The sequence below is a fragment of the Vidua macroura genome, chromosome 16, assembly GCF_024509145.1.
Source record: "Vidua macroura isolate BioBank_ID:100142 chromosome 16, ASM2450914v1, whole genome shotgun sequence".
Lineage (NCBI taxonomy): Eukaryota > Metazoa > Chordata > Aves > Passeriformes > Viduidae > Vidua > Vidua macroura.
In genome coordinates this window covers 2,374,331-2,401,924 of record NC_071586.1, presented here as the reverse complement: position 1 = coordinate 2,401,924, position 27,594 = coordinate 2,374,331, and the positions used below count along the sequence as shown (strand labels likewise).

Genomic DNA, 27,594 nt, shown 5'->3' with positions numbered 1-27,594 from the left:
CCACATTGCACAGCTCAGCTCCAGCAGAGCCTGCTCCCTTCCCACCAACTCCAGTCCAGGGAATTGCAGGGTGAACCCAACCTGGGAGCTCCTCCAGCAAAACAATAAAAGCAGCTTTTTGTGCTGAGCTTATTCCTCTGCTGGATCAGGTGTCTGAACAATCCCAGCACATGCTGCACAAAGGCTCATTTCCCTGGCATGAGAAAAGGAGGAGAACAAACATTCTGCTGGGGAGTGTGACAGCAGTTACATCTGTTGGTGGCAGTGACTGCTCACACTGCCTAGAGTGCTCATGAACATCATTCTAGCCACAGAGAAAAACAAACTCCAAAGCAGAAAGTTCATTTGGGCAAAAATAAGATACAAAATGTCTGTACAATACAAATTCCCAAATAATTCCACAGGTTTTTGGAGGAGGGTGGGGAAGAATAACGTAGCTCAGTTGTTATTCTGGGAACATTTAGCATTTCAGAAGCTCAGCAAAATCCTTGTTTATTTGTGAGGCCCTTGCCAAGCCCAGCCTGGTGCACACACAGCCCTGCCAACTGCACTGGGCTCAGAGTGTGTGTGCCACACAGCCAACACACTTCAAACAGAACAGCAGAGAAATGGGAATTATTGTCCTTTCCACTTGCAAAGAGGTCAAAGGAACAGCGAGGACTGCAGTCTGTAACCATAAACAACTCCCTCACCAGCTCCCCTCCAGCAGCCTGGTGAAACACCCCAAAACATGCACAGGGCACTGCAGTGGGGCAGGGCAGGGAGCTGATGGGTTTGAAGAAACTTCTGAGGATCTGCCCTTTGAGGTGGAATAATTCATTCAAGTTTAATGTCTTTCCTTCTTCTGCCCTCCCTCTAACAGCCCTTAAGTTTCATGTACACACCACAGCCTTCCACAGAAATCCACCTCGTTTTCTACAACAAGGTTCAGTCCTACAGCCACACCTGCCTGGAAAAATCTGTCAGGGAAATGCAGAGCAGTGGCAATGCTGGAATTTGTATTTTCAGACTGTGGAATCAGGGTCAGTCTGGAAAAGGAGAAGTTCAGGGCAATTAACCCCTCACACCCAGTAGATGGAGAGGAGAATCCTCTGTACATACAGCTCATCCCTAAAACTCTGCCTTGTAACGGACAGAATAACTTCACTGTTAGAACAGAGCCTCTAACCTAACTTTGACTCTCTGGAGTAGCAAGTCTAAGAAAAGATATTAAATATTGTGGAAAAATAGTCATATATAGTGGAAATATAATGGAAGCATAAATATATGTTGAGTCTATCAAAACCACTGATATTTTTTGTGGATGTCTCTCACAGCTTCCCTGGTTAACAGTCACTGGGCCATCTCCTGTTACCCTATGAACACTTTCAGAGAGGGAAGTTTTATCTTGAATATCTCTTGTCAAGAAGGACCCTTTGCAAATGCACCCACCACTTCCCTTACTGGGAATCTCTCCCCAAGAGCTTCAATCCCAGTTAACAATGAAGAGCCACTACTGCAAAACCCATTCTGCAAATATGCCCAGGGAAGCATTTTCAACTGGTAATGGATTTCCATTTTCATGGACCAGAAGCTGATAAAGCAGCTTCCAGTGTGCCTGATGTACGGAAAAAATGGATGCATTCTTCCTCTGAACTGCAGGAAGGAACCAAGACAACTAATTAGGCATGACCAGCATGCAAGTCACCGATGATAAATGTGGTGTAATAACATGTTCTGATGTGCTCAAGGTCTAGTAGAGGTTTCTAAACACATTTTTTGTGGTAAGGAACAGAAATTAAAGCTTTTTTCCTAGCACACTGGTCTTGCTGTGGCTGCCCCATCCCTGGAAATGCCAAGGCCAGGCTGGATGGGGCTTGGAGCCTCCTGGGATAGTGGAAGGTGTCCCTGCTCATTTCAGGGGTGGAACTTGGTGATCTTCAAGGTTCCTTCCAACCCCAACCATTCCATGATTCTTTCTCTGAGTTTTTGACCACAGGTTAAATCTTCCTTTGTTTTCCAGGAGTTCCAAACCTGATGCACATAGAAGTTTGTGCACTCCTCACTGCCACTTCAGCCTCAATCCAGGCAGCCCTACATCCCCTGCTCCCTGCAAATAGGGCCCTGGCAATTCCAGCTGTCCATGCAGGCCACAAAGCTCTCATGTAGGAGTTTGTTACTCAGGGAGTTCACTCACCCATGCTAGGATCACATTTGGCCAATCCAGGGGATGGATGATTTGGCCATATATCACAACAGGGAGGCTCATGAGGGACATTAATCCCTCTGAAGAAACCTGACCCTTCCCAACAGCCCATCTGCTGCCTCAAGACATTAAAGTCATGGCAAATGAGAATTTTGCTGCTTCCAAACTATGCTGCTTGGTTTCCAGCTCATCTCAGCAGTCTGCAAAGGATGTCACAAAGACACTGCCCTACTCAGCAATGCAGATCCTCAGTCAGTGCCCCAAAGCCTCAGCTATCCCAGCATGTAAAACCCATGTCACAAGGAGGTCTGGGAGAGAGAAGCAAGTGGAAAATGTAATTTTTCAATGGATCAGAAAGAATCAGAAGTAACCAGCATGTGGTTCTGCTGAGGCAGGAAAGGGAACTTCAAAGCTTTCTGACAGGGATGCATTTACACTGCTCTGTTCCCTCCCTCACCCAGGTCCATCCATCTTCTGGCTCTGGAGTTGCTGCCTCTGATTCACCACCAGCTCACAAACCCCAGGATGTGCCTCCTGTGAACTTTCCACACCCTCAGAATCCTCACCTTTCATTTACTCTGTGCAAGGTTTGAGGACAGACTGCATTGGTAAAGCTTGGATCAGTCCTCAGGACTACAGGGGGTCACTTCATGGCTCCTTGGCCAGGAGTTGGCCTGGGATGTCTCCTCCAGACTGTGGGAAGATGACAAGGAACTTCTTGTTCCAGAGCAGAAGCTAAGCCTGTGAGAATACAATCAGCTAGAAATGGCCTTGCATGGGCATTGCTGGTTGGTTTACAAAGGAAAAAAGGGCAGGGTTGGCAGAGACCTAAAAGCTCACCTGATTCCAACTTCCTGCCATGGGCAGGGACACCTTCCACTGGACATAACTGGTCCCCAAAATGCCAGGAGAAATGTGCCAACCACTATTTACAGCTGATGCCATTTCTTCAAGCTAAATACTCCTGGGACAGTCATACAAAATGATTTCTGACTTTAAATATATACACACAACTGCAGTTCTGGTTAAAGCTATCTAATATTGACTCAACACTGGATTGCAGGTGCAAGGGTTAATTTTGGCTTCCCAATCTGCAATCAGCCCTCTTCCTCAAAGTGACAGGTTAGGCTTGGCTTAGAAGCAGGACTGTTTAAAAAAACTGAAGCAAACCAAGTAATTCTCCTGAGCTGTGGCAATTTCAAGTTACAAATTTCCACTACAAGTTCTGTGTGTGGCAGTTCTGTAACCAAAGCCCAGGAAATGAGAGAAATTAATTTGTCAGCCTCCCTCGGGCAGTGAGAACAGAAGGAACATTTGGCAGGCAGAAAAATGCTTCCAACATTCCCAATAAAAAGATTTTTTGCAGTTAAGTTCCAAAGAGCAGGGAGTGATGCAGCCATCTCTGAAATCACATCTCCCTCTCCCCCCAGCAGCTGTGGTGGGAGGGGGAAGGAAGGGAGGAAGGGTCTTTAATCCAAAAGCTGGGAATAAAGAGATCCAAGTGAAATGTCTTTAGTGGCAAGGCTTGGTGCTGAGCTAACACTGCCTCAGTTCCACAGCTGGGTCTAAATGCCTTTGGCTCTCTGAAGAGTTTAATTCCAGCCTTTCCCAGCTGAGCTGGTAATGAGATTCTCAGTGCCTCCCATCAGTTTGGGAACAAGCTGGTGCTGTGGGCATCCATAACAATAACAGGGAGCAGTGCCCAGAATTTATCCTCCACAGAGTGCAAACACTTCATGTGGCTGTTAAAAGCTTTAATCTACCAAATTCAGCAATTCCTTTATTTACAGGAGTGGATACAGGGAATAAACACTTTGTTCAAGGGCACAGATGGGGTAAGTGCCAAGGGGAGCATTAGAACACAAACCCACTGCATTGTCCATCTTCAGCACAAGATAAAAGCCTTGAAAGAAAATATTATTTTAATTTTTCTTCAGTCTTACAGGGCTTCTAGCTAATTAAGAGGTAAATAAAATGAAAACAAGCCTGAGAAGGTCAGAAATCTTTCTGCCTGCCAGCAGCACAGAGGCAGTTTTCTTTTGGAATTTCTTTTTGCTCCATTTTCTTCCCATGTCCAATAATTCAGCAAGTCTGAGCAGGGCAGCTTCCTGACAGGCTCCTGCTAGTGTGGCCCAGGACCTCTGGCAGAAGCAGAGTGGGAGGCACTCAGGAGTTATAAACAGCCAGGAATTTTTTCTTTTGGATTTCCACTGTAGGATAATTCAAGAGAACCCTTCCTCAACTGGGGACAACTGCCCTTGAAAGTCTCATTACTGCTTTATTTTGAGCTGAAGAATGATTTGGACCAGCTCATCACCCCTCCCTTCCCCCAAAGGTCAATGTGGCCATTTCCCCCACCTTGCCATGTTTTTAGGATACAGAACACCACTGGCTTTTCCAACATATTTTTCCATGTACAGAATGGCAGCTGTTCAGATCCCAGAAAAGGGAGTGCATAGGGAAGCAGTGCTGCATTTTGCCTGAGTGCTGACATTAATTCCCTTGTTACTTTTCTTGATTTGAGGTTTGACAGCCTTAATCACAGACTGGTATTTTCAACAACTCCTTTTCTCCATTCATTTAGTACCGTGTAGGAAGACAGAGAAAGAAATCCAAACAAAATCTCTCATCCTCATCTCAAATCCAAATCAACCCCACCTTCCCCATGCAAAAAACTCAACATGCCTGCTTACTCTTCCAAGGTAATTGTAAATATTCTGAAAATTAAAGTCACATAGCAATGAAATGCAGAGAAAGTGCCCCTGGCAGGAAAGGAAACAATAAAGATGAAGATGTATTTCTCCATGCACGGAATTTGCATGGAATTGGCTTTTCATTTAGGGATCTCACTGTGTGGTACTAAGCTCATTCATCAGCTCCACTAAACTCTACAAATCCCAGCTGCAATTCTTGTGCTCCAGGATTTGACCAGCAAGACTGGAAGCTGCAAATTACCTTCCAAATATAATGCTTAAATGTGTTTTTAAATAAAAATTCTGTGTCTCCAGCACTGCCACAGGACACAGGACACTGTGCTCATCCACAGCTGGGCTAGAAACTACACAGCTTCCACAGAACACAGTAATTATATCTGGGATTTTCATCTGACAATCCAGCTTTGGGGCTTGTTTGGGATTTTTTCTCCCACATAACAATACCATAGTCTGAATTCAGCAAACCCTGTAGGTTTTACTTCTTCCTCTATTGTTAATGAAAGATTCTTTTTTAGCATTACAGACTAACTTGGGAAGTAGTTTAAATATACAGAAGAACTGTATATTCAGTCAGGGAATAAGGTATTTGCAGAGGCTTCAGAAAGGCACAGAACCACAATTCCAAGAAATCAGACCTCAACTCTTCCCCAAATATATGTAAATAAATTTACAGCACTCTCTACCTCCAATAAATCTATCAGAACCATTCCCCTAAATTCTGCTCTAACTGAAATTTGTTTTCATTCAGAAAATAATTTATTTTAAAAAGTGTTTCATTACTTGAAGCAATGAAAGTTATCTAATGTATGAAGTTTTTTTCTACACAGTTTCTATACAAATTATGTACAAAAAGACTCCAACAAAGAAGGTAAAGGTTGTGGAGCAAATTAGAGTCGACATCTCCAAAAGAAATAATGAGTTTTACTTCACTTTTCCCCAGTGATCCTTCCCCAAAAGCTGCTCGGACTATGAAAACAGATCGAGTCAACCTATTAGTGCCAAATGCTGGCATTTCCTTTATAGTTCCTGGAAAATGAAACCATCTTCACTTTAGGATAGAAATAAGATTTATAATCAGCCTGTTGAAGCTGAGGTAGGAAGAGCTTTTATTTAAATATTTATAAATAAATGGATTGGAAAAAAAAGAGAAAATAGGTTCAGGGAACATAAAAGTCCCATGTTTTCAAATTCCTTTAAACACTATGACAGCTGTTGATAGATTTTGGCACATGCAACAGGTTTCAGGAGATAAAATGGAATAAAAAACTAAACCACACTGCTCCCCTGCCCTTCAACAGCACAAACCCTCTGGCAGTGCCACTCAGTGGGAACATTAATTAGCCAGGCACTGCCAGAAGAAAATAACCATTAGAAATCAATAATCTGCACATTAAAAAGCAGTAAAAGTAATCTTGGTTTAATGGCAACTAATTTGGTGTCTACCAGCAAAGCTCTACTCTCCACCCAAAGCCAGAATGAACTCCAATTCTTCCCCACCTGGAATGGGGTGGGAAGGGCAGGCAGAGGATGCCATTGCTGAGGTCTCCTGAGCACCTCCCTGTGAAGGATCCAGGGAGGATGTGGCAGATGGGGAAGGGCAATTCCTGACTGCCCTCAGCACTGACAAGAAGCCCAGACCCAACAGTGATGGAAAAACCCAGCAGCGTTTGGCTCTAAGCCTCTCCTGGGACGGGCAAATTTCATACTTCAGGTGAAGTTGGGGGCTGATAATTAAAAATTACAAATTCCATTGCCAAACTGGTTCCTGCAACCTCCTGACTTCTAGCCTGAAACCTGTTTGCTTTGCTACACGCTCAAGTCTCGAGTTTGTTGAATGTACCAAACTTGACATTTAACACACCAGCCAAAAGTGGGTCCTTCAAGTTTAACAAATCACTGAAAAACCTTGGAACCAGCCCCAAATCATAAGGAACAGAGCCCAAAAGCATCTTCTGCAGCTCCCTGGAGGCTCTCCCTGTGCTGTCACTGTCACCTGCTGCCTTTAGGCAATGCACTCAGAGCTGATGGCACAGAAGGTCACCTTTCCCAGGACAGCATTTCCTAAAGACACCAAGTTCCATCTGCCAAACCTTTTTGCAAAACACAACCTGTGCACCTGGACAGGATTAGCTGGCCCCACCTCGTGTGCTCAGCCACAAGGAACACGTGCTCACTGCTCTCTCTAAGAAATCCAGTCCTTTCAGAAATGGCACCTCTAAGCAGGCTCCCACTCCAGAGTTCTTAATGGCCCTACTGAGAAGTGGCTGCACTGAAGCACTTTCTCATCTCTTCATCTTTCAGCTCTTGCTTTCAGCACATTCCACTTGTGCCTGGCCCTATTCCAGGGCCCAGTTCTAAACTCAGTGTCCTCAAAGCCTTGATTTCAAGTGACTAAACAACACCCAATTCAAACCAATGCTTGAGTACTTTTAGAAATGCCTGAACTGATCTATATTTGACTTTTAGCAGAGTTACAGGGATGTTGTACTCAGAGCAAAAGGGTCCAATGCTCCACTAATTAACACATCACACAGCAGCTGTGTGAAAACTCCTTCAAAGCCAAGAAATTAGGCAGAGTGCAAGAGGAGAAGTAGCTGATTAACAGTTCTGTGATACTGGTGCATGTTGAGTTAAACTGGATTATCACTTCTCCCTCTCTTTTGAAATATTAACACCCTGCACACCACAGTGATGTATGGATCCAGCAGGAAAGGCAGTGTTCCATGGAGGAACTTCCTAGGGTATCAGCCACCCTTTGAAACACCTGTACTCCATCAAACAAGGATCTGAGTGCATTAATTGTGGAGGCTCAGAGTTTACAGCTCTTAAGGGTACACTCCCTACAGCTCAGACATCTGAACATTTCCAACACCATGCAGGGTCTCCCTCCTTTCAAGTCCCTTTTCAGAAAATGAAGAACATCCAGCATTGCAGATAAAGGCACTGAATAATGGCAAGACTTCCTGGCAGTGTGCACTGACTTCACACAACAGCTTTTGATTTTCCTTCTCCAGCTAAGCTGAAGAACATGAACCCTGCAGATCGTGATGCCTCCAGTCCTGCCACAGAAATAATGAGCCTTGCCCTTGGAGAACTAACAGCACTCACCATTTATCTGTTAGAATATCCATCCCCAGCACTACAGCCTGCACATGTATTTCCAAACAGAGAGTATTTCAGTTTTCTGCTGAAGAGAAAATGCCAAGCTGTTCTCTCAAGCTGCCTGCAGTCCAGCCATGAACAGGAGTAGGAAGGAAATGCAAAATGTCATGCCCACTCCTTCAAACTCATGGAATCTTTATGTCAGATGCAGACATTAATAAGGACTGAGACTTTTTTCCCTTTTTCCTTTGAGGCACGCAGTGAACACAAGTCTTTCCCTGCTCTCCAGTGTGTACTTACCCTCAGTTCCACCTCTTTGCCAAGTAAGTCATACAGGACTGCTCCTTTGGAGGTGATTTCAGAAGCAAGCTGTCTAGCTGCCTTCAAGTCAGCAATCTGGGAACACAGCAACAGCAGTGAACAGCAGGAGAATCCCCAGCCTCACAAAGAATATCCATAGTATTTCTCATTCTGATGTCAAAATTGCACTGGAGGTGTCAACTCTGCCAGAGGTTGTGCACCAGAACCAGAGTGGACAGAGTCTCTCTTGGCTTTGAAACAGTCCAGGTGAGGCTCTGTCAGGTACAGGTTTCTGAGTGAAACCCCAAATATTTTAGGCCAAGGGAAAAAACCCCACAAATCTCCTCAGAACCATGGCTCAGCCAGTTGCTGGTTCATGTGGTGTCCAGGACAAAGGGAAACATCACCTTCTCATAAGGAGAACTAAAAACTTCATATACCAAGAGGAATGGGGCTAGCCTGCAATGGAAGTAATGAACTTCTGAGCACCTACCAAATGTTTTTTTGTTATTTTTTCAGAGAGACACATCTGACTTACACAGAGGAGAATCGCTTCTGGGTCTGCCATTTTCTCAATAATCACAGGAACAGAGAATCATACAATGGTTTGTATGGGAAGGGACCCTAAAGCCCATCCAGTCCCACTCCTGCCATGGGCAGGGACATCTTCCACAGAAGTAGTAACAGAAATTCCACTTATTTAGCAAAGTGCTGGGTTGTTTGTTTTGTTTTTTTTTTTTTTTTAATATTTAGAGAAGGTGCTTTTAAAATATCAAGAGATGGTTTTTATCACAGGAAGATTTCCCCTTCTTTCAATGCAAATGGGCTGAAAACCAACTTTCAGTCAGTATTTTGCAAACTCCTCCTGTTGCAAAAGTTTAGTAAGTAGAAAATTATCTTTATTCCAGCCTACTCCAATATTTATATGGTGACAACAGGATTTTAATAAAAAGAGAACGAGATTTGTGCCACTGTTGCCTTGTATTATGTTTCTGATTGAGAATTCAGAGATTAAAACATATCACAGAGTCACATAACCCCACCTACTGAAAGTCTGACTTAAAACCCTGCCTACTGCCTCACCAGAACAGTCTCCACTGAAATGCCAGCTAGAAAACAGATGAGTTTTCCCAAGTGAACACAAAGAGTGGCAGTTTTGCTTACTTTTGAGCCCAGATCAAACTTGAACTTGGTGCTGTCCTCCTCGGGGAGGTCTGCACGCTCCCCTCCCTGCGTGTTCATGGCCCCATAGAGCACCGAGGTGACCTTGAGCAGCTCCTTCACGGCGTGTCCATCGGCCTGGTACAGCTTCTTGGTGTTCAGCTTGATGTGAGCCTTGGTGGCCTTGGGCAAGAAAGCAACAATTCAGCAGACACAAAGAACAAAATCCTCAGTTATTTGCACTCAAAGCTCTTTTTGGGGGCACCAGGCTCTGCTGTACAGAATAACTGTTTGGACACCCAGTTTGCCTCATTGTAATACTGGTATTTCTAGAAGAATTTTTTCTGAAAGCTTGTCAGAACATTTGCAGAAAACCCCTCAAACCATCATCATTTCTTCCCTGAATAAAGATCAGCAAAAACCCTGTGCAGCATTTAAATTCAAATTAAGTTTAAGTGGAAAGTAAGTGCTGCCCAGGTCTTGTGATGATGCTGCAGAGAGGTAAATTTCACCCTTAATGAGTTGCAAGAATGAGATCAGTTATCCTAATTTAACTGCCTTCTCTTCCAGCAGCACCTTCCAAATGTTTTATTGTTTCTCTCAATTTTTTCCCTGCTATGATATTAGTGATTTTATTCCCTCTCCTTCCATCTCTGAAAGGTACAGACAGACCAATAAGGAAAAAATACTAAAAATTCTAATACTATCTTTTTGTGCTTCAAAATAATAAAGGGGGAAAATTACTATCTGTCACAGAAAGGACACAAATGTTGTTCCTGAAATTCCTGTTAAGTTTATATTATAAATTAATAGCCACAAGGAGCCAACCACAAATTCCAGATTAAACTTTGAGGGAGTCTGTGGTGGCAGAACTAAATACAAAAAAAAAAAAAATTGATCACCATCTATGGGTCCAAAAACTAAGCTTAAAAATGACACATGAAGCCCAAAAGTGACTTAACATCTTCTTTTCATTATATTTTTAAGATGAAACTTCTGCTGAAATGTTTCTCCTTTGGGAATGCTGTAGCAGATAGAGCCTATCCATGAGCCACTGGTGGTATTACACAGCTTTGGTTTTACAGTGCTCCTGGAAGGAATTTACATTCCCTCAGGCTCTGACAGAGCAGGATCTTCAAGCTGGGGGAAGAGACTCAGACATTACAATATTTGGTACAATAAAATTATAAGCTCTGCATTGAGCTTCATTGAATAATGGACTGAAGGAAAAAATCCTGTGAAACTAAAGAGAGAAAGCACCACACTACAAACCATTGATTTGGCTCCAGCTTTTCCAAAGAAACAAAACAAATGGATGTTGGCCCATGCTTATTCAGGTGTATTTTGTCAAGACTTTGTGACTTTAAAATCAGATCTTAATTCCCACTAAATATTTTCCTCTTGTTTCTCTCATCCCAAAATCTCAACCCAGGAGAGGAAAATGACTCTTTATATCTGTTTGCAGAGACAGGACCCAGGGAATGGCTGGAGTTGTGTTAGGAGAGGGTCAGGCTGGATCTCAGGAAAAGCTCCTTCCCCCAGAGGGTGGTGGGGCACTGAACAGGCTCCCCAGGAAATGGGCACAGCCCCAAGGCTGCCAGAGCTCAAGGTCCCAACTCAGGATCTTCTGTGATTCCTGAAAATTGAAGCCCAAACTCCCAGAACAGGCTCCTGATGTTGTGCACCTGAGCCAGGGGAATACGAGACTCACAGCACAAAAAATTCCTAATTGCTTTTGAATTGTTGGTCTCAGAATGACCTCAAATGAGCCAAGACACAAAAGTGAAAAGCCAGGTATGTTCACCTCCCTTCCCTTGCAGTAGAAGCAATCTAAAAAATTAATTGCAGAAACAGCAAGTATTCCATTATAGGAGAAGTGGTCATTAAATTGACAGACTCTATTAAACATCCCCTATCCAAAGGGGACTGATGCACTAAATTATAAAGGATGTTGTTAGAAACAGCAGTTCCAATTTCAGCTTCATTCACCCTCAAGAGAGTAAAATCAATGTCTAGTAAGAGGAAAAAAAAGGTTTTTCATTCAAAGGCTACTTAAAAAGAGAAAAAATACACAGACAAGCATATATCTTTTTCAGACTGGCACAATGGCACCGTGGAGCAAAGAAGATAACTTCATGTTTGGAAAGTCACCTCCATCACTTCATCTTTGAAACACCTATTTGATTTGTTGTTTTATTCTGTAACATTTTTAGTTCTACACAACCACTAAAAACCATGGCTATTTATTCTGAAGATCAGATGGTTATAATGCAACAAAAAATATAAATATACAGCAAGAATGGCAGCAACAGGCAGAAAATTTGCTTAACTTCACAATCTGCTGTATTAATACCATGAAGCCACATTTTCTGTGATGTCTGACTCTTGCAAAAGGTTTTGTGCCCTTGGGTTGCTGAGTTTGTTTTCATGAATGAATTTGAGATTATCTCACTGGAGGCTTTTTGTTGCACTCTACCTCAAATTTGGATCCAAGTGGGCTTAAACAGGAGCCAGGTACTGAGTCCCACTGATCAAGGCAGCTCTCGGGGGGAAATTGATTAAAAACCCACCTAAGGCAACCTTGCAGACACTTCAGAACTTTTGGGTCTGGGAAGGAGACTTTTGCTAAGTTCTCAAACTGCCAGGAACGCAGAGCAGTAGCTAGTTTGTGTGGAAAATTAACACCTCCTCACTCCTTGTTCAGTAAAGCAGAGCAAAGCTCCAGCTACATTCCCTGGTGATGGATCTGTCCTGACATTCTCTTCTGAGACAATTCTGTCTCCATCACATCTCCCATCTGCCCACGGATGCATAAAACCATTAACTCCTGGGGAAGATAATTGTGGATTGCATGGACAGTGAATTATTAAGGAAATGTCTACAAGCTTCTCTCATCCTGAAAATGCTGAAAACCTACAATAATCCCCACATTAACTTGTATTATTAACTAAGTACAGGATGACTAATGTAATTTCCATTAATTTCATTTTCTGAATCATATTATGTAATTCTCAAAAACCCTTGGGATTTCTGACATGAAATCAGCTATTGAAAAACATGACATTAATTCTGCTTCCAGACTTGTGCTTGGAGGGGGAAACCCTTCCAAACAGAACAGACCTGTTCACTCCATCTCATGATGCTCCAAGGCTCAAAAGTACATTCTGATATGTACAGGAATGTACCCTGCTCTGAACATGGCAAAATTAAGAATTAAGAGAATTTACAGTGCATACTATTCACAAATTGCAAGGGAAATATTGTTAAAATTACATTTTAATACATTTTAAGATTTTTTAAAAAGTATTGCAATTCCTCTTTGGTATTAGGATAAAAACTTCCATTGCTTCCAGATCCCCCTGCAGCCCCAGAAAGTTCTTCTCACATAATGAAGAGTGTTAATCTAAGTGTGTGATAACATCAAAGGCTCACACTGCTTCCAAGTAACATGAATTTTATGAAGGACAATGTTATTTTACTCCAAAAGACTAAAAAATTTGATGACCCAATCCAAATATGCTCATGCATTAAAAAATTGATCTGAGAAAAAACCACATGCCTTGATATATGGGAAATCTCATACAACCAATATATGATTCTATATCATCATGAAAACACCAGAAATTATGATAATTCAAGCACAGAAAAAAAATCGGGCATCCAAAGTTAGCAATAACCAAGGCGGGATCTCTTCTAAAACAATTTAAATGGTTTAAAAACATTCCCCATCTACAGCTGTGTCTTCCACTGTCACCTTTCATATATTAGGAGATAAGGATGAATATTGCTTTAAATCCCAATTTAAATCCCAATATTATATTTAGATCCCAATATCATATTTAGATCCCAGTTCTGCAGAGAGAAGTACAGAATGTCAGTAACAGCATGCCCTGGCCTCTTCAAATTTCCAGCAGCACAAGACACAGGATCACAGAATCATGGAATGGTTTGGGTTGGAAGGGACCTTAAAACCCATCCAGTTCCAGCTCTGCCATGGGCAGGGACAGCTGCCACTATCCCAGGTTGCTCCAAGTCCTGTCCAGCCTGGCCTTGGACACTTGCAGGGATCAAGCAGCACCAGAATGCAACACAAACTCAGCCACCCCTTGCAGGGAAGCTCTGTGGGGTTAAGAGTGAAAGCTCTAAAGCTGCCATGGAACCAGGATTTCAGGTTTTCAGGATTTCAGCCCAAGCACAGCTCCTGGGCAGACTCACCATGAACTGAGCCACGGCCTTAATGAAGAAAACCCGGTCCTGCTCTGTCTCCACATCCCCGGGAATGTCACTCTGAGGATCATACCTGTGCAAACAACAGCTGGAGATCAGAACCAGGTTCTGGCCACATTAAAGAGCCTGCTTCATCTGTGAGGCAAAAATCAAACACAAACTAAGCACAGACGAGATGGAGAATAAATGTGTAAATAAATTCCTACTGCAGACCGGGGCATGCAGAGCCTGGAATGCACACAGGGGTTGGTACAAACTGCAGGAGCTGTAAGACCTGACACACTGCACAAGTTCATAGCCAGCCATCATTTCAAACATTCTCCTTTCACAAGTAAAGGAAACTTATGGAGAAACAAACTGAAATCTATGAAATGCTTAAAAAAAACATCAGTGAGATGCAGAAACTTCTAGAAGTGTCCAGTCTGAAGGAACCAGGGAAGAATAAAAGGAAATTCCGTGATTCAGACCCTCAGTGTAACAGCAGCATTTTAAAGACTATTTAGCTAACTTAATCCAAGTAATTTTGAATGGTTGTGAGTATATCCCTATTTCATTACAACTGCAAGAGTATTCAGCAAATTTCTAACGACTTGGTAATTAAACCTAATGGATTATTAATTAATAATTATTAATCCAGGTCAAAAAACAGCAATCAGGAAAACTGGTCAATGTTGGTTTCAATTATAATGTTCTACCTTATAAAGAACCTCTTAATTTTATACTTAAGCAGGAGAGAGAAGATAATGTATAATTCAAATAACACTTCAAGATCCAGAAATATTTCACCAAAGTCTGTCAGCGGGTTCAATGGGTGTAAAACTGCAACTGGACAGTAGTAGATTAGAACCAAACCATTTTATTACTTTTAAACACATTGTGGATGCAGGACAATACCAGGCTGTAGCAACAAGGCAAGAACTTGGCTGGGTTTTGGTGAAGTTCCCACAACAGATCACCCTGTCTGGATAAAAGGTCAGATAAATGGACAGCATGGCTGTGGAATTTGGAGAGTATGTGAGAGAGATAAGGCTACTTTTGGATGAGTGTGCCCACAATCAGGGTGCAACCTCTGCCAGTCACTAGGTTTGCTACACCAGGCTGTGTCATTAAGCTAAAAATCTGCAAACTACCACTTTTCTGTCTGGTATTTAGAAGAGCAGAGCTCAAAGAATCATTAAATATCACCGAGTTCCCTAATTTCACAGCACACCATCAGCTCCCAAGCACGCTCCCCACATCGCAGCCATCAGCCTGAAATTTGTTGGGCTCATCACCAACCTTTTCACCAGCCACAGCAGCACTTCTGACACAAGCATGAAGTTTGGGGTGTGGAAATTCTCCATGGATATGAGTCGAGGATACCCCAGCGCCCTCATCATCTCAGTAAAATCTGAAAAATGAGGAAGAGCAGGGATTTCTTCTTTTATATCAAATAAGGGCTTTGCCAAGATTGCCATCTCCCACAGAGTGCTGCTTAGTTACCATAAGCTATACCCATGGTATAGCTCATGGTAAAGCACTGTTAAAAAAAAAATAAACCTCAATAATTAACATAAATCGTATCATTTCAACAGAAAACAGGCGTTTTTAACGAGATTCACTGAGCTGAAACGACGCAGAGACAGCCTCTCCCTGCAGACACAGCGTTCAGCTGTGTTCCCTACGGGCGGGGGGAACCCTGCCCGTGCAGGGCTGTGCCACCCCCCGGCAGCGGGGACCCCTCCCCGGCAGGGACCGGCGGGCTCAGCCCTGCATCCCCTGCGGCACCGCCCGCCGGCAGCTCCGTATGCGGCCGAGCGGAGCAGCGGGGCCCGCCGGGAGGCCCGGCCGGGGGTGCCGCGTCCCGCCCGGCCCGGCCCGGCCCCGCCGCCCCGGCCGCGCTCACTGCGGAGGTCGCGGAACGACATCGCGGGGACCCGCGGCCAACGCGGCTCTGAGGCAACGCGCTACGGCGGCGCGGCGGGGCCAAACCCCGCGGGAAGCGAAGTGCGCGGCGGGCCGCACAGCGAATCACGGAACGGCGGGATAAACTGCGGGGAAGAGCGCGCTGACATCAGCGACCGATCGCCACCGTGGCAACCAGACCAGAGCACCGAGTGCCATGTCCAGGCTTTGATTAAACACTTCCCGCCACAGCGAAACCACCACACGCACGGGCAGCCCGTTCTCATCACCCTTTCAGGGAAGAAATTCTTCCGAGTGTCCAAGCTAAACCTCGCCTGGCGCACTTAAGCCTGTGTCTTCTCGTCCTGTCCCTTGTTCCCTGGGAGCAGCGCCAGCCCCCTTGGGTGCACCGTCCTGGCACGGAGGCACCGAGAGTGAGAATGTGTCCCCATCCCTGCCTCAGCTCCTCTTCTCCAGGATGAGCCCCCCAGGCTCCCTCAGCCCTTCTTCACAGCACATGTGCTCCACACCCTTCCCCAGCTCCCTTCCCTGCACCCGCTCCAGCCCCTCAATGTCCCCCACAATTGAGGGGCTCACAGCTGCACACAGCACTGGAGCTGTGGCCTCCCCAGTGCCCAGCACAGCCCCACGAGCCCTGCTCCGCTCCTGCCGGCCACTCCCTGCGCCCCCGCCCTGCCTCTGCCCCGGCGGCCCCGGCGGGCTCCGGCCTCGGCCGTGGGCTGCGGGGCTGTGGGGAGAGCCTGCCCCCACAGCGGGGGCGGAACGGCGGCAGCTCCGTGTCGTGGCTGTGTCCCCTGCGCTGGGGACACCCCCGGTGTTATAGATGGGTGGTGTGGCGATTGGTGCTCGCAAATGAGGAATGGATATTATGTGTGTTAAAAGAAGTTTTGTTAAGGCTCGAGGTTCTTTTGATGTGTGACTCTGTTGTAGGTTGTTTTTGGGCCCCTTTTGGTTTTCCCTTTAATCCTCTCCGCTGCCCTCTCTGTTGTTACCACCAGACCCTGGCGGTCAGGGTTGTCAGAGATGTGTGGGAAGGGCGTGTGCAGGTGTCCCTTGCATGAGGCAGCCGGGAATGGGGGAACTTGTCACTGGGGGGACTTGGGGTGACAACACCTCACCTCCAGTCCAGTTGCACGAAGGTCTCCACCAATGCACGACAAAGAAGAGTTGACTGGCAGACTTTCGGAGGGGCCAGGGATATATAAGGGAAATGTTTGAATATGTATTTGGCTGATGCAACACCGCGGGTGTGAAAGGCGGAGCCACCATTTTGTGGATGAGCCTCTGGTGGTCGGCCATGTTCCCAACACTGTCGCATTTGCTTTGTGAAATTTTTATTTGTTCTCAATAAAACTTTTATAACTCATTCCCACTTGGGGTCTGAGTTGTTTGTAACACCCGGGCTGAGCCGGAATGGGGTTTGTGACTCAGGAGGGAGGGCTGGGAGCCATCCCTGGGGGATTCTGAGGAACCCCGGCGGTGTGTGAGGTGTGAGGGGAGCCCAGTCTGCACCTGGCTGGAGCACACGGACCCAGTGGTCACATCCCACGGATCCATCCACGCTCCGTGTGATAGATGACTAATGCAATGATTGACTCTCACAATTAAATGCAAATATCATGTATGTATGTTAAGAAAATTTTTACAGATTTATAGTTATGTTTTACCCCCTTGTGGGTACAGCCTAGGGGACAGCCTAGGTTTGGGACATTTGGGAGGGTTGGTTTGTCACTATGGTGACATCTGACCTCCAATCAAGATTTAAGGAAGTAAACTCCACCACTGGACAGCCAAGAAGGAGTCAATGGACAGAACTTTGGGAGGGGCAAAAGGATTAAAAGGTGAAACCTCCATTGTGTAGGTGAGCACATGGTAGAAAAAATGCTTTGCTCCTGGCACTGTAATATTTTCTCTATTCAGTCTTCTCTTGTATTTTTGGTAAGGTTTTAATAAGCCTTTCTAAATTTTTGGAAGTGAGTAACAGTTCTCACGCTCCATGCCCTGTGCCGAGCACGATGAGGATCTCTCCGAGGGCAAGAGCCTAGCTTTTGTGTTGCAAAAATCAAACAAAATAAGTCTTAATGAGACTAGAAGATAAATCTCCTATTGCAGTTTGGGTATCTGGACCCTGGAATGCACACAGTGGGTTTGTGTATGAACTGCAAAACATGTAAAGCCTGACACACTTTTGCAGCAGGAATTGCTGCTGGGGGGTCCTGTATGCACCTCTTCAGCCACTGTGGATAAGGAGCAAAGTTTACTTGGTTCAATCAAGCTGGGAAATATTTTTTTTCAGAAGGAGATGAAAAAAAGCTGCTAGAAAGTCAAATAAGGGCAGCCTATATATACAGAAGTGTGTTTCCCTTTGTCACGAAGAAACCATAAGCACAAGACAAAATTCCTAACCCTACTACAATATCTGTCATATATCTTCACAGATCCCTATGGTCAGGTCTACATTTCTGTCCTGGATTTCCCTTTGTCTGTAAGCATGAGGGCAGGCCATGGCTTTGCTCCTGCCAACATTCCAGCTCACAGTTTGTATCCTGTGCATATCCATGACCCAGAACTCTGAAAGTTCTTCAGAAAACAAAGTCAATTAACCTGTACAGGTACATTTCTATAGGAAATCTGAGAATCCCACCTCTAGAAATATTTTATTGATAACTACTACAAATGATGTTTTGTTCTATTACTGTATATATATATACTCTATATATTATATATATCATATTGTACCAGAGTGCACCAAACGGCATGGGGAGGGTTCTGGCTTGTTCTCAAAGGTGTTCTCAGGACCTTGGGGCACCTGAGGCTGCTGTTGGACATGGCTGAACCTGAGCCAGGTGTGCCCAGGTGGGCAAGCAGGCCAATGGCCCCTGGCCTATGTCAGCCATGGTGTGGCTGGCAGGAGCAGGGCAGTGCTTGTGGCCCTGTGCTGGGCACTGGGGAGGCCACAGCTCCAGTGCTGTGTGCAGCTGTGGGCCCCTCAAATGTGGGGGACACTGAGGGTCTGGAGCAGGTGCAGGGAAGGGAAGGGAGCTGGGGAAGGGTGTGGAGCTCATATCCTGTTTGGAGGGGCTGAAGGAGTCTGTGGGGCACTCAGCCTGGAGAAGAGGAGGCTCAGAGGGGAGGTTCTCACTCTCCTCAACTGCGCGATAGGAGATGGAGCCAGGTGGGTGGCGGGCTCTGCTTCCAGGGAACAAGGGACAGGACAAGAAGACATAGTCTTAAATGTGCCAGAAAAGGTTTAGTCATATTTAAGGAGGAATTTCTTTCCATAAAGGGTGATGAGATATTAGAATGGGGTACTCATGTGTGGTAGATTCACTGTGGCAGGAGGTGTTCCAGCTAAGCCTGAGTGTGACATTCAGGGCTGATCTGGTTGCCACGGTGGAGCTGGGTCCCAGGTTGGACTCAGTGATCTCACAGAGCTCTTCCACCCCAACTGATTCCATGATTCTGTGACATCCCGGCCTTTGGGGACAGCACGGTGGCTGATGAGTGTCCCCAGCCCGTCGCCGTGCCCAGAGGCCAGGCAGAAGTGGGCTGGGAAGGACGGGCAGAGCCTGCTGAGGGTGGCAGCTTGGCCTTGAGCAGCACCATGGGCAGCCAGGGGCTCTCCCGGCTGCTGCAGCTCTCGGTGCTGCTGCTCTCGGTGCAGCCACTGGAGCCTTCCAGCCCCGCTGCCGGGGACTCGGGGGCCTGGGATGCGCTTCCCGAGCTCCTGGAACAGCGGGACAGGACGTGGCGCCCGTGAGGGACGCCGGGCCGGTCCTGGAGGCGCCGCGTGGATGTGCGCAGCCGTGTCCTGCTTCGCAAGGGCCTTCGCCTGGGCTGGCTCCCGGGCAAAGGGCTCGGGAGCCGCTGCGGAGAGGTGAGGGAGGGGCTGGGGCCGGTGGGCCCGGCCCGGGGGAGCCGCCAGGGCCTCGGGCCAGGAGGGTGCGGGGCGAGGGCTGAGCGCCCCGCGGGGGAGCGGAGCCGGCCGGGCCCGAGGGCGCTGGGGCTCCGGGGCAGCCCTCGGGCCGAGGCGCGGGGGCAGAGCGGGGCTGAGCCCGCGGCCGGGCAGGAACCGGGCCCGGCTGAGCCCCAGGGAGCCCCGGCAGGGGCGGCCGGAGCTCTGCTTGCTGCAGCCTCGGCCCGGGGCAGCCCGGCCGGGCCCGAGGCTCTCTGTGCAGGAGAGGCAAAGGCAGCGCCGGAGGGCTCAGCCCCGAAGCCCTGTGCCCCTTCCACGGCTCCCTGTGCTGCGCTGCAGGAGAGGAGCCGGAGCGCCTCTGGCCGTGCCCGGCCGTGCTGCCGGGGCCGCGGCTGCTGCCAGGAGCTGCTGCGGCTGCTGCTGGAGAAGCGGGCCCTGACGAGGCGCTGCCTGCGCCACAGCTCCCGGCAGAGGCAGAGCCCAGAGGGAAGAGGCCAAGGCAGCCTGGCACTCAGGAGAGGAGGAGACTCCATTTCTCGCCTCTCCTCTGACACTCCAGCTCCAGCTCATCTCTGGGCTGGCTGGACGTGGCAGGGAATGTATGACCAGTGCTGAGCTGGGCATTGTGACATTCCCACACACAGGTGTTAGGAACCCCTTTGTTATTAGGAAAAATAGGTTTCCCTAAAGTCTTCACCTCTAGCTGAAGTTTTTCAAAGAGTTCAATTTTAGGTTTTTTAGGCATAGGCTTCCCAGTCATGTTCTCACCCCCTAGTTGAAGCCGGGAAAAGTAGTCTAGTTCAATGAAGCTCATGTTTTCTGTATATTGCTGTGTTATTTTACTCTTCCGTATCTGTCAGGGGCAGTCCAAATGATGGTTTTGCACATGGGCTGCAGACCAGCAGTAAAGTCAAGCCTGAGTGTCCCAGCAGGATTTAAAGAGTATTGAGGGCAGCTGGAATTCACACCATGGGCAATATTGTCTTGTCTGTGTCTTCCAAAGAAGCTTTTCTTTGATCCCTGTCTGTACTGTGCTGGGGACCCCCAAAAGCCCAGGAGGTGTCTGGGTGGCCCCAAAAGGCTCTTGCAGGCCCCTGGGACACAGCAGGGAAGGGGCAGGAGCATCCCTGGGGTGCTCAGACAGACCCACAGAATTGCTGGGCTGCAGAAGCTGCCCTGAAGACAGCTGAGGCCAACCAACAGGGCTTTTGCAGCCTCTCAGCTCCCAGCTGCATGTGCTGGTGACTAATCCTGGCAGCAGCTTCGTGTAAAGAGTGCTGAAGTCCCGAGTTTGCCACTACAGACATAACCCACAGCAGTTTTCATGTTGAGGCATCAAGGAGAGCAGCACGAGGGTTCCTGTGCTGACAGTGGTGATGTCCCACGGACCAAGGAACGGCAGCTGTGACCACAAATCTCTGCATTAGCACTGGACTGGAGCAGCCACAGCTCTTCCTCACTGGGTCAGCTCTGTCTCAGGGTGGATTGAGCTGAAAATCATCTGTCAGGCTGATCTGTGCATGTCTGAGGACATTTTGCAGAGCAGTTCAGAGATTTTCACTTCAAACTGCCCAAGCTTAGAAAACACACAGACATGGATTCTGTAGTGAGCAATACTCATGCACATGATTGAAAAAGCAATGAAAAACAAGGAAAGAGCAATAAATCCTGGAAGAATAAATAATGAAATGAAATAGTTAAATTAGAAAATAGGAGATGTGTTTAGAGACTGGGTTTCTTATGCCAGAAAGCCATGAGACAGCAAACATTGAATAATTCACCAGTTCAGGAATGTCTCAGCAATCCCACTTCTTCAGGGGGATTAAAGAAGGAAGGAACCATTCCCCTGCTCTGCTCCGAATTACACTTACTGATGATGAAATATGTGGGGGAAAGCCAAAGCTGTAAAATCAGTAAAATAAATTCCACAGCTGAGGTAAACACTACACTGAGACTCTAAGTAAATATAATTAATATTTATATAGCGTGAAGGTGCTGCTGGAGGTGGGGTGGATGTAGCTTTGAACTGAGCAGGGACCCAGAGAGGAGCAGCCTCTCCAGCAGGAGCTCAGACATTCATCCACAAAGGATAAACTTTTCTCCCTGCCCACTTCCCATTTCTAGCAATTCCCACCTGAAGGAAAACTCACCTCTATCTACTTATTCCCTAGCACATGAACTCACCTCCATGGAAACATCTCCCCATACCACAGCTCACACTTGAGGAATTGGGATTTTTCCTCCTGTTCATCAGTACAAAAGTGGAAATTTTCTTGGAAAGGAAAGAAAGCTGGCAATTTTGGTGCAGGTTTTGGTGGCAATGGGCAAGCCATCAGCTGGGACTGCAGCCTTTGAGTAGAGACCCTGTCAGGTTCTCAACATATAAACAATTAGCTCTACTCATCTTTCCCTCTGTTGGCCCTTTCAGCCATCATGTTGCAGATGAAATTGTGGTTAGGGGTGTGAAAAACCCCAATTCACTTGGTTTTTAAAATTTTCAAAGTTTAATAATAATAGAATGGTTATAAAAGTAGTAATACAATTAGAGTAATAAAAATTTGGAGTTAGGACAATTACAAGACAATAAAAACAAAGAATTAGAGATGTCCAGATGCTCTCCGGCACTTAAGCCCCGACAAGCATGCCTTGTGAACAAAGGAATAACCTTTAAAACAATACACTGTTGCATATTCATATATACATAATGGTTATGCATACATTCGATTTGAAACAAGAAACTCTATTGTATTTCAACTGCTTCTTTTAATCCCCACAGGTCTTCGAGTCTGAGCAAGGCCTGAAGAAATTAGCTTCTTCTGATAAAAAAAACATAGATTCTTCTTCTTTGGAAGATTTACATATTCTGTGACTAGTATCTCAAAGCGAGTATCTTATTCCTTTAAAAAACCCCACATACATAGTTTCTGTTTTACCTATTAAAGCTTCATTTTAACTACAAAACTACACTTACCATACTATTAAAATGTTAATACAGCACAACTTATCAATATAACATAATACATACAGCAACTATCTATGTAGAGCCATATAATATGCATTTTTCACAGGGGCGTGCTGAAGTAGAGATTTTTGGAGTTCACTTAAGTTAACAAAATTAATTAAGCATTTATATTTTACCTTGTAGAGTTATGTGTTGAATTTTAACCTTTTACTTAAGAAACCTCTGCCTGGTACAAAGGGCATAGGAAAATGCAAATTTCTGAAGCCTCTTGCATAAAGAACAATACTGGAGGGGACCGAGGATGCAAAGAACCCAGATAAAGAAGCTCCTCCGTCTCTAAGCCTATCAAGACTGACAGACGTACTCAGACAAGCACCGAAGGACCAAAAGCGCACGCGCAGAGAGGAAAAGTTCAGAAGTTCAGTAATGAAGAAGACCAAAATCTTCAGTCTCAGAGACCCCCCAAGAGACCCCCGCAGGACCACCACAGCAAACCAGGCGTGCCCAGAAGGGCGTGGACAAGTTTTTGTAGACATATCTCACCTGTGCCAGGCACTGACATACATACCCACTTCATAACTACCCGAGGTTGTGGAGTCTGTTTATTTATTCCGCGTATCGCTTCAGTGCCACTGTCCTCCGGAGCCCTGGCTAGCTCTGCCATGTCCCGGGGCCAGCAGCAGAGTGGGGAACAGGCCAGGCTGGGGTCCTGCCTGAGCCAGAACCTCTGAGCCACCTGCCCAGCAGCAGAGACGCCTGGAGAAGCGACAAGGACCGAGTAAAGGAGGCAGGGGAGGCTCTTCTGCCGTGCAAAGTCCAGCAAATTTATTGGGAGAGGCCAGGGAAGGAAAACAGGAGAAGAATGCTGCAGGAGAGCACAAGCAAAAACAGCCCCAAGCACGCCTTGCAAGGGTTTTTTAAATTTCTCAAAAAAGGGGGTGGGCACAACAATATAACCAATGGGCAACTTCCAGGGTGTGGTTTCTGGGACTAAAACGAACCAGGGCCAGGGGAGGAGAGAGGGGCTGGCTGAGGATTGGGCCTGAGGGTGAGGGACAGGGAACTTTCTAGAACAAAGGGTCGGGTTTGGGCTGATGGACAGGGTGAAGGGGCCGGGCTGCCTTGATCGGCAGGGAAGAACCGGGAAAGTTGGGAGGGGATTCTTTGAGGGACAGTTGGGTAGGTGGGCATAATACAGGAAAAAACCAACTAAAATAACTCGGGGGACCATAAAATGACAGAATGTTCAACTCAATAAACTTACATGCTACAACAGGGGTGTTTTTATTTTTTTTCCTTTTGGCTTTTTTTGTGGTGTTTTTTTTTTCTCCTTTGGATTTGGGTTTTTTTTTTTGCAATATATATATTTATTCTTCATGTTCTATTGTTCTTTCCCCAGAGGTTTTGGAGGGTTCTTTTTTAGCAGAGCTTGGCACACATCTATCACCTATTTTTAAGTCAAATCCTCACATCTTTGTATTATCCTACCTCACAGGTGGACTTAAATAATTTCCCCCCCTCTGGTAACAGTTAATAAGGCTTTGTGAGGAGTTGCTGGTCATGAGATTCCCATGGGGAAGCAGTTACTTGGGATCAGGCTCACCTGGACCACACTGACCAAGGGTCAGGGTGTTATTTTACAGCGTTGGCTTTCCCCAGGGTCATGAACACCAAGGGCTGCAGCCCCCCTGCTTTTGTCTGGGCTGGGGCATAAATGGGCTGTTGAAAACATGATCAAGGAGCACACAAGTGATTTTTAACCTCATTTCTCTAATGTTTTTAAAATTACAAATTAAAAAAAAAAAATCAAATGAACAGACATTCTTCAGATGCTTCAAGCACAAAAATCAGAAAACACTCAGCTGTGCTTGCCCTGTTGGGGGAAAAATGGGTAAAAAGTCTTCAGGCTTCTTTTGCATCTCAGGAGAATCCTCCTGTGAAGTTGTTGTACACTTCAATATACTCTTAGTCACCTTTCACCTACTGCAGAAAAAAAATTAAATTATTGTGGTCATGGTGGTGGAGAAAATACAACCCATTTCTGCTGGGTTGTTTTCCAGCCTACCTGTTAGACAGGGCTTTAGCTTTACAAATTGCTTGAAAGACTGGGAAGAGAATCTGCCAGGTTGTTTGCTCCAAGAAGGGCTGGTGAAAAAAAAAAAACCAAAAACAAAAAAACCCAAAAAAAACAACAACAAAAAAAAATCAGGCAGGGTAGGAAGTGATGAGGTTTTAATTTGGCTGGTTCATGGAATTGTGCAGACCCTTCATGCTCAGCTTTTCCATCCACTTTTGTCTTTTACTTCCAAGCTGGGCACCAATTTTTGCTCTTCCAATCAGAGCCCCCCTTATTTCCCATCTGGGACATTAATTTTCACCTAAATTCTGTTTTCATGCCTGGGCTGCTGCCTTATCCACAGGATCTGAGGTTTCTGTTCGCTGCGGGGGGCTGGCTCAACTTGCAGACTTCTTGGCCTTTGAAGAGTTTCATGAGCAAACTCCTTCCTTCCCACTTTATTTAACATTAACCTCATCCCTCCAGACGTGTGGAAGGGAAAAGAACCCCTCCCAGGAGGAGGGAAAATGGCCAGGGAATCGCTGGGGGAAGAGAAGTGCTCTTTGTGATGAGGAGCCTGGGGAAATGGAAAGGTCTGGAGAAGGGAAATATGCAGGAATGTCACGTTCCCTGTAATTACAGTGCAGAGCAGCTTTCCCTGTTAATGAGCTGGCATTAGAGGAGAGCTGGGTGCCCAGGATAAGCTGAAGCCCATGGATCAAACACCAGGGGTAATAAATCAACACCTGCCCTTTGGGTGGCTCAGCAGATGAGCAGGAGAAGCTACTTAGGATGAAAAAACACCCCCGAGCAAGGAGATTTCCAGATCCATCTCTGTCTGTATCTGACAGGTCAGGAGAGGAGATTGGCTTTTCATTGATATTTGGTGAAATACAAAATTAAACGAGAACAAAATTACACACCCACCCTCCATTAGCTCCCTCCAAAGCAAAGTGCCATTTGACCCACTCAAAGCCAGCACTAAGTGCTGATTTCCCAAAGTCTGCCTAATTCCCGGGGGTCCAATTTCAGATGGCATCAGCACAGCTTGATTTAAAGCCAGCCCAGCCCTCCCAGTGAGCCTGGGAGCTGCAAGTGCAGCTCATCCTCACAAGGCACAGGGGATTCAAACATCATTGTTTTCTCATCAAATATCCCGACTTGGAAAAGACCCATAATGATCATGAGATGCTTTGGTGTGTTTTCCACCAACATTTTGGCCTTTGGACTACCTGGAGGGAAAGGCACTGAGAGCAACCAGCCAGGGGGACGAGGACAAAGGAGGACAGGTTTGGAAGGCCACCGTCACAGTCACCCAATTTTACCCTTTTTGATAAGGATCACCCAGAAAAACGCTGCCCATGCATGAGGAAACACAACCCTGCTCAGTAAAAGGGTGAAACGAACCCTCCTGGGCCTCCTCTTCCCCAGGCTCCAAACTTGGCACAACCTCCTTATTTAACTCATTGCAGCCACAGAATCATTAAAGCTGGAAAAGCCCCCCAGGATCCAACCATTCCCCAGCACTGCCAAGGCCACAACTAACCCAGTCCCCAAGGGCAACATCCACTGCATTGAAATGTCTAGGCTTGAGTAGAATTCCAGAGGATTTTCCCCCAAAGTTAAGTATTTTATATCCACAATAATTTAGTGTCGCAGCATTTGGACACTGCCATCAAAACTAGGGACACAAATGGGTGGAAATGAGAGCTCTTCCAGGATTATATCAAATACTCCTTCCCTGTGGAGGTGCTGCCTTTGCCTGGTTTTCCCCCCTTTCTGAGGGGGGCTCTCAGGGCCAGTTGGAGTCTTGGATAAACAGACCTTGGGCTGGGCCAGTCTGGGAATTTTGTGTTCCTGTGCTGGCAGAAACCTGTGATCTCAGCAGCAGAATTAAGTGTTGCTCAGTTCAAAGGTGAGAGGAGCTGGTTTGTGGTCAAAACTCCTGAAAATAGGATTGTGACAGGGAAAGGTTGGGAGGGAAGCGCTGGAGGGGCTTTGGGCAGGGGATGGTGAGCAAGAGAGAGTGGGGGATCACTGGGCTGGCAGATGATGCAAACCACGACCTGCAGGCAGTGGGGGTCAGTGCCCAGGGAGGGGATGGCACTGCTGAGCCATGTGGAACCCCAGCTCCCAGCAAAGCCAAAGGGATCCCTGAATCCAGCTTCATCTCCTGGCAGGAACCCCAGGCAGAGCAGCCAGGCACAGTGACAGGGAGAGAGAAGTGACAGCAGGGCCACTCCTGACCTGGAAATAACCCCTGCCCTGGAACCTCCAAAACCTAGTGCAAAACTACTCTCCACTGTGAAACTGAGCCCTGGGGGAGCCATTCCTTCTGGATGAATCCAGCCTCACTCCCAGCAGCTCCCTGTCACACTATGAGACGAAATAACTCACACACGGACGCTAGATGCAAAAGAGGAAAGAAAAGAACTGAAAGAGCAATTTTATTTTCTGACTCCACTATATATAGAATTTTAAAAGTGACAATGGATTGGAGGGTGAAATTGCCACTTCTCCAGCTACACCAGTTAAACCATCAGTCTGTCAATTCTCTCCACTTACAAAGAAGAATACAATATTCTTCTTTAATAAAAGAATATTCTCCTTCTAATAAAACAAATATTATTTACGTGAACTGTGTGAGAAAGTTCTAGTAGAAATATGTAAGCATCAGAAGGCATAAAGAACTTTTAGAAGAACTTTAAAACTCTCAAAAGAACAGGGTGACAGCTCTGTGTGCCTCAGCTTTGTCACCTGCCTCTGCCTGGTGGAGGGAGACTTTACAACCTCAATGCCAGCTCTGTGGCACTGCAGTTCTTATGGGATTGAGGAATTATGATCCCCCCTCAGTTAGGAGATGAGGATCTCAGGCTCCCTGAGCAGGAGATAGATTTTCTCTGCAGGCTGGGTGCCTTCATCAGTTGTTAAGCTGTTGGAAAATGTGTGGTCACATCAGAAAAATACCCCTGATGAGGATGTCTGGGCATCTTTATGAGCAGAGCTGACATGTTCAGCCAGAAATCTCTCTTGACTTGACCTCCAGAAAACAAATCACACTGCCAG

General features: G+C 46.3%; 1 protein-coding gene and 1 long non-coding RNA gene across 7 annotated transcripts in view; one reads left to right on the top strand and one right to left on the bottom strand.

Annotated features, from left to right (window-relative positions):
- CLUAP1 (clusterin associated protein 1) overlaps positions 1-23,418 on the bottom strand; it is a 64,656-nt gene extending 41,238 nt beyond the window's left edge. For 2 of the 6 annotated variants that reach the window (XR_008439606.1, XM_053991887.1), the window contains exons 1-5: positions 23,016-23,418; positions 14,968-15,079; positions 13,678-13,762; positions 9,466-9,645; positions 8,302-8,397 (exon numbers count right to left, since the gene is read on the bottom strand). Coding sequence is in view for 5 of the 6 variants with exons in the window: in XM_053991887.1 (XP_053847862.1) it covers positions 8,302-8,397; positions 9,466-9,645; positions 13,678-13,762; positions 14,968-15,079; positions 23,016-23,136 (594 nt within the window). In the remaining variant the exon portion in view is untranslated. Of the gene's footprint in view, positions 1-8,301; positions 8,398-9,465; positions 9,646-13,677; positions 13,763-14,967; positions 15,080-15,574; positions 15,687-23,015 lie in introns of those variants that run through there. The other 4 variants (XM_053991884.1, XM_053991885.1, XM_053991886.1 and 1 more) reach the window with 4 other exon arrangements.
- Positions 19,409-22,367, top strand: LOC128815296 (uncharacterized). The gene is made up of 2 exons (XR_008439607.1): positions 19,409-19,471; positions 22,287-22,367. It is a non-coding gene; the product is annotated as an uncharacterized LOC128815296 (long non-coding RNA).
- Positions 23,419-27,594: the final 4,176 nt, after the last annotated feature.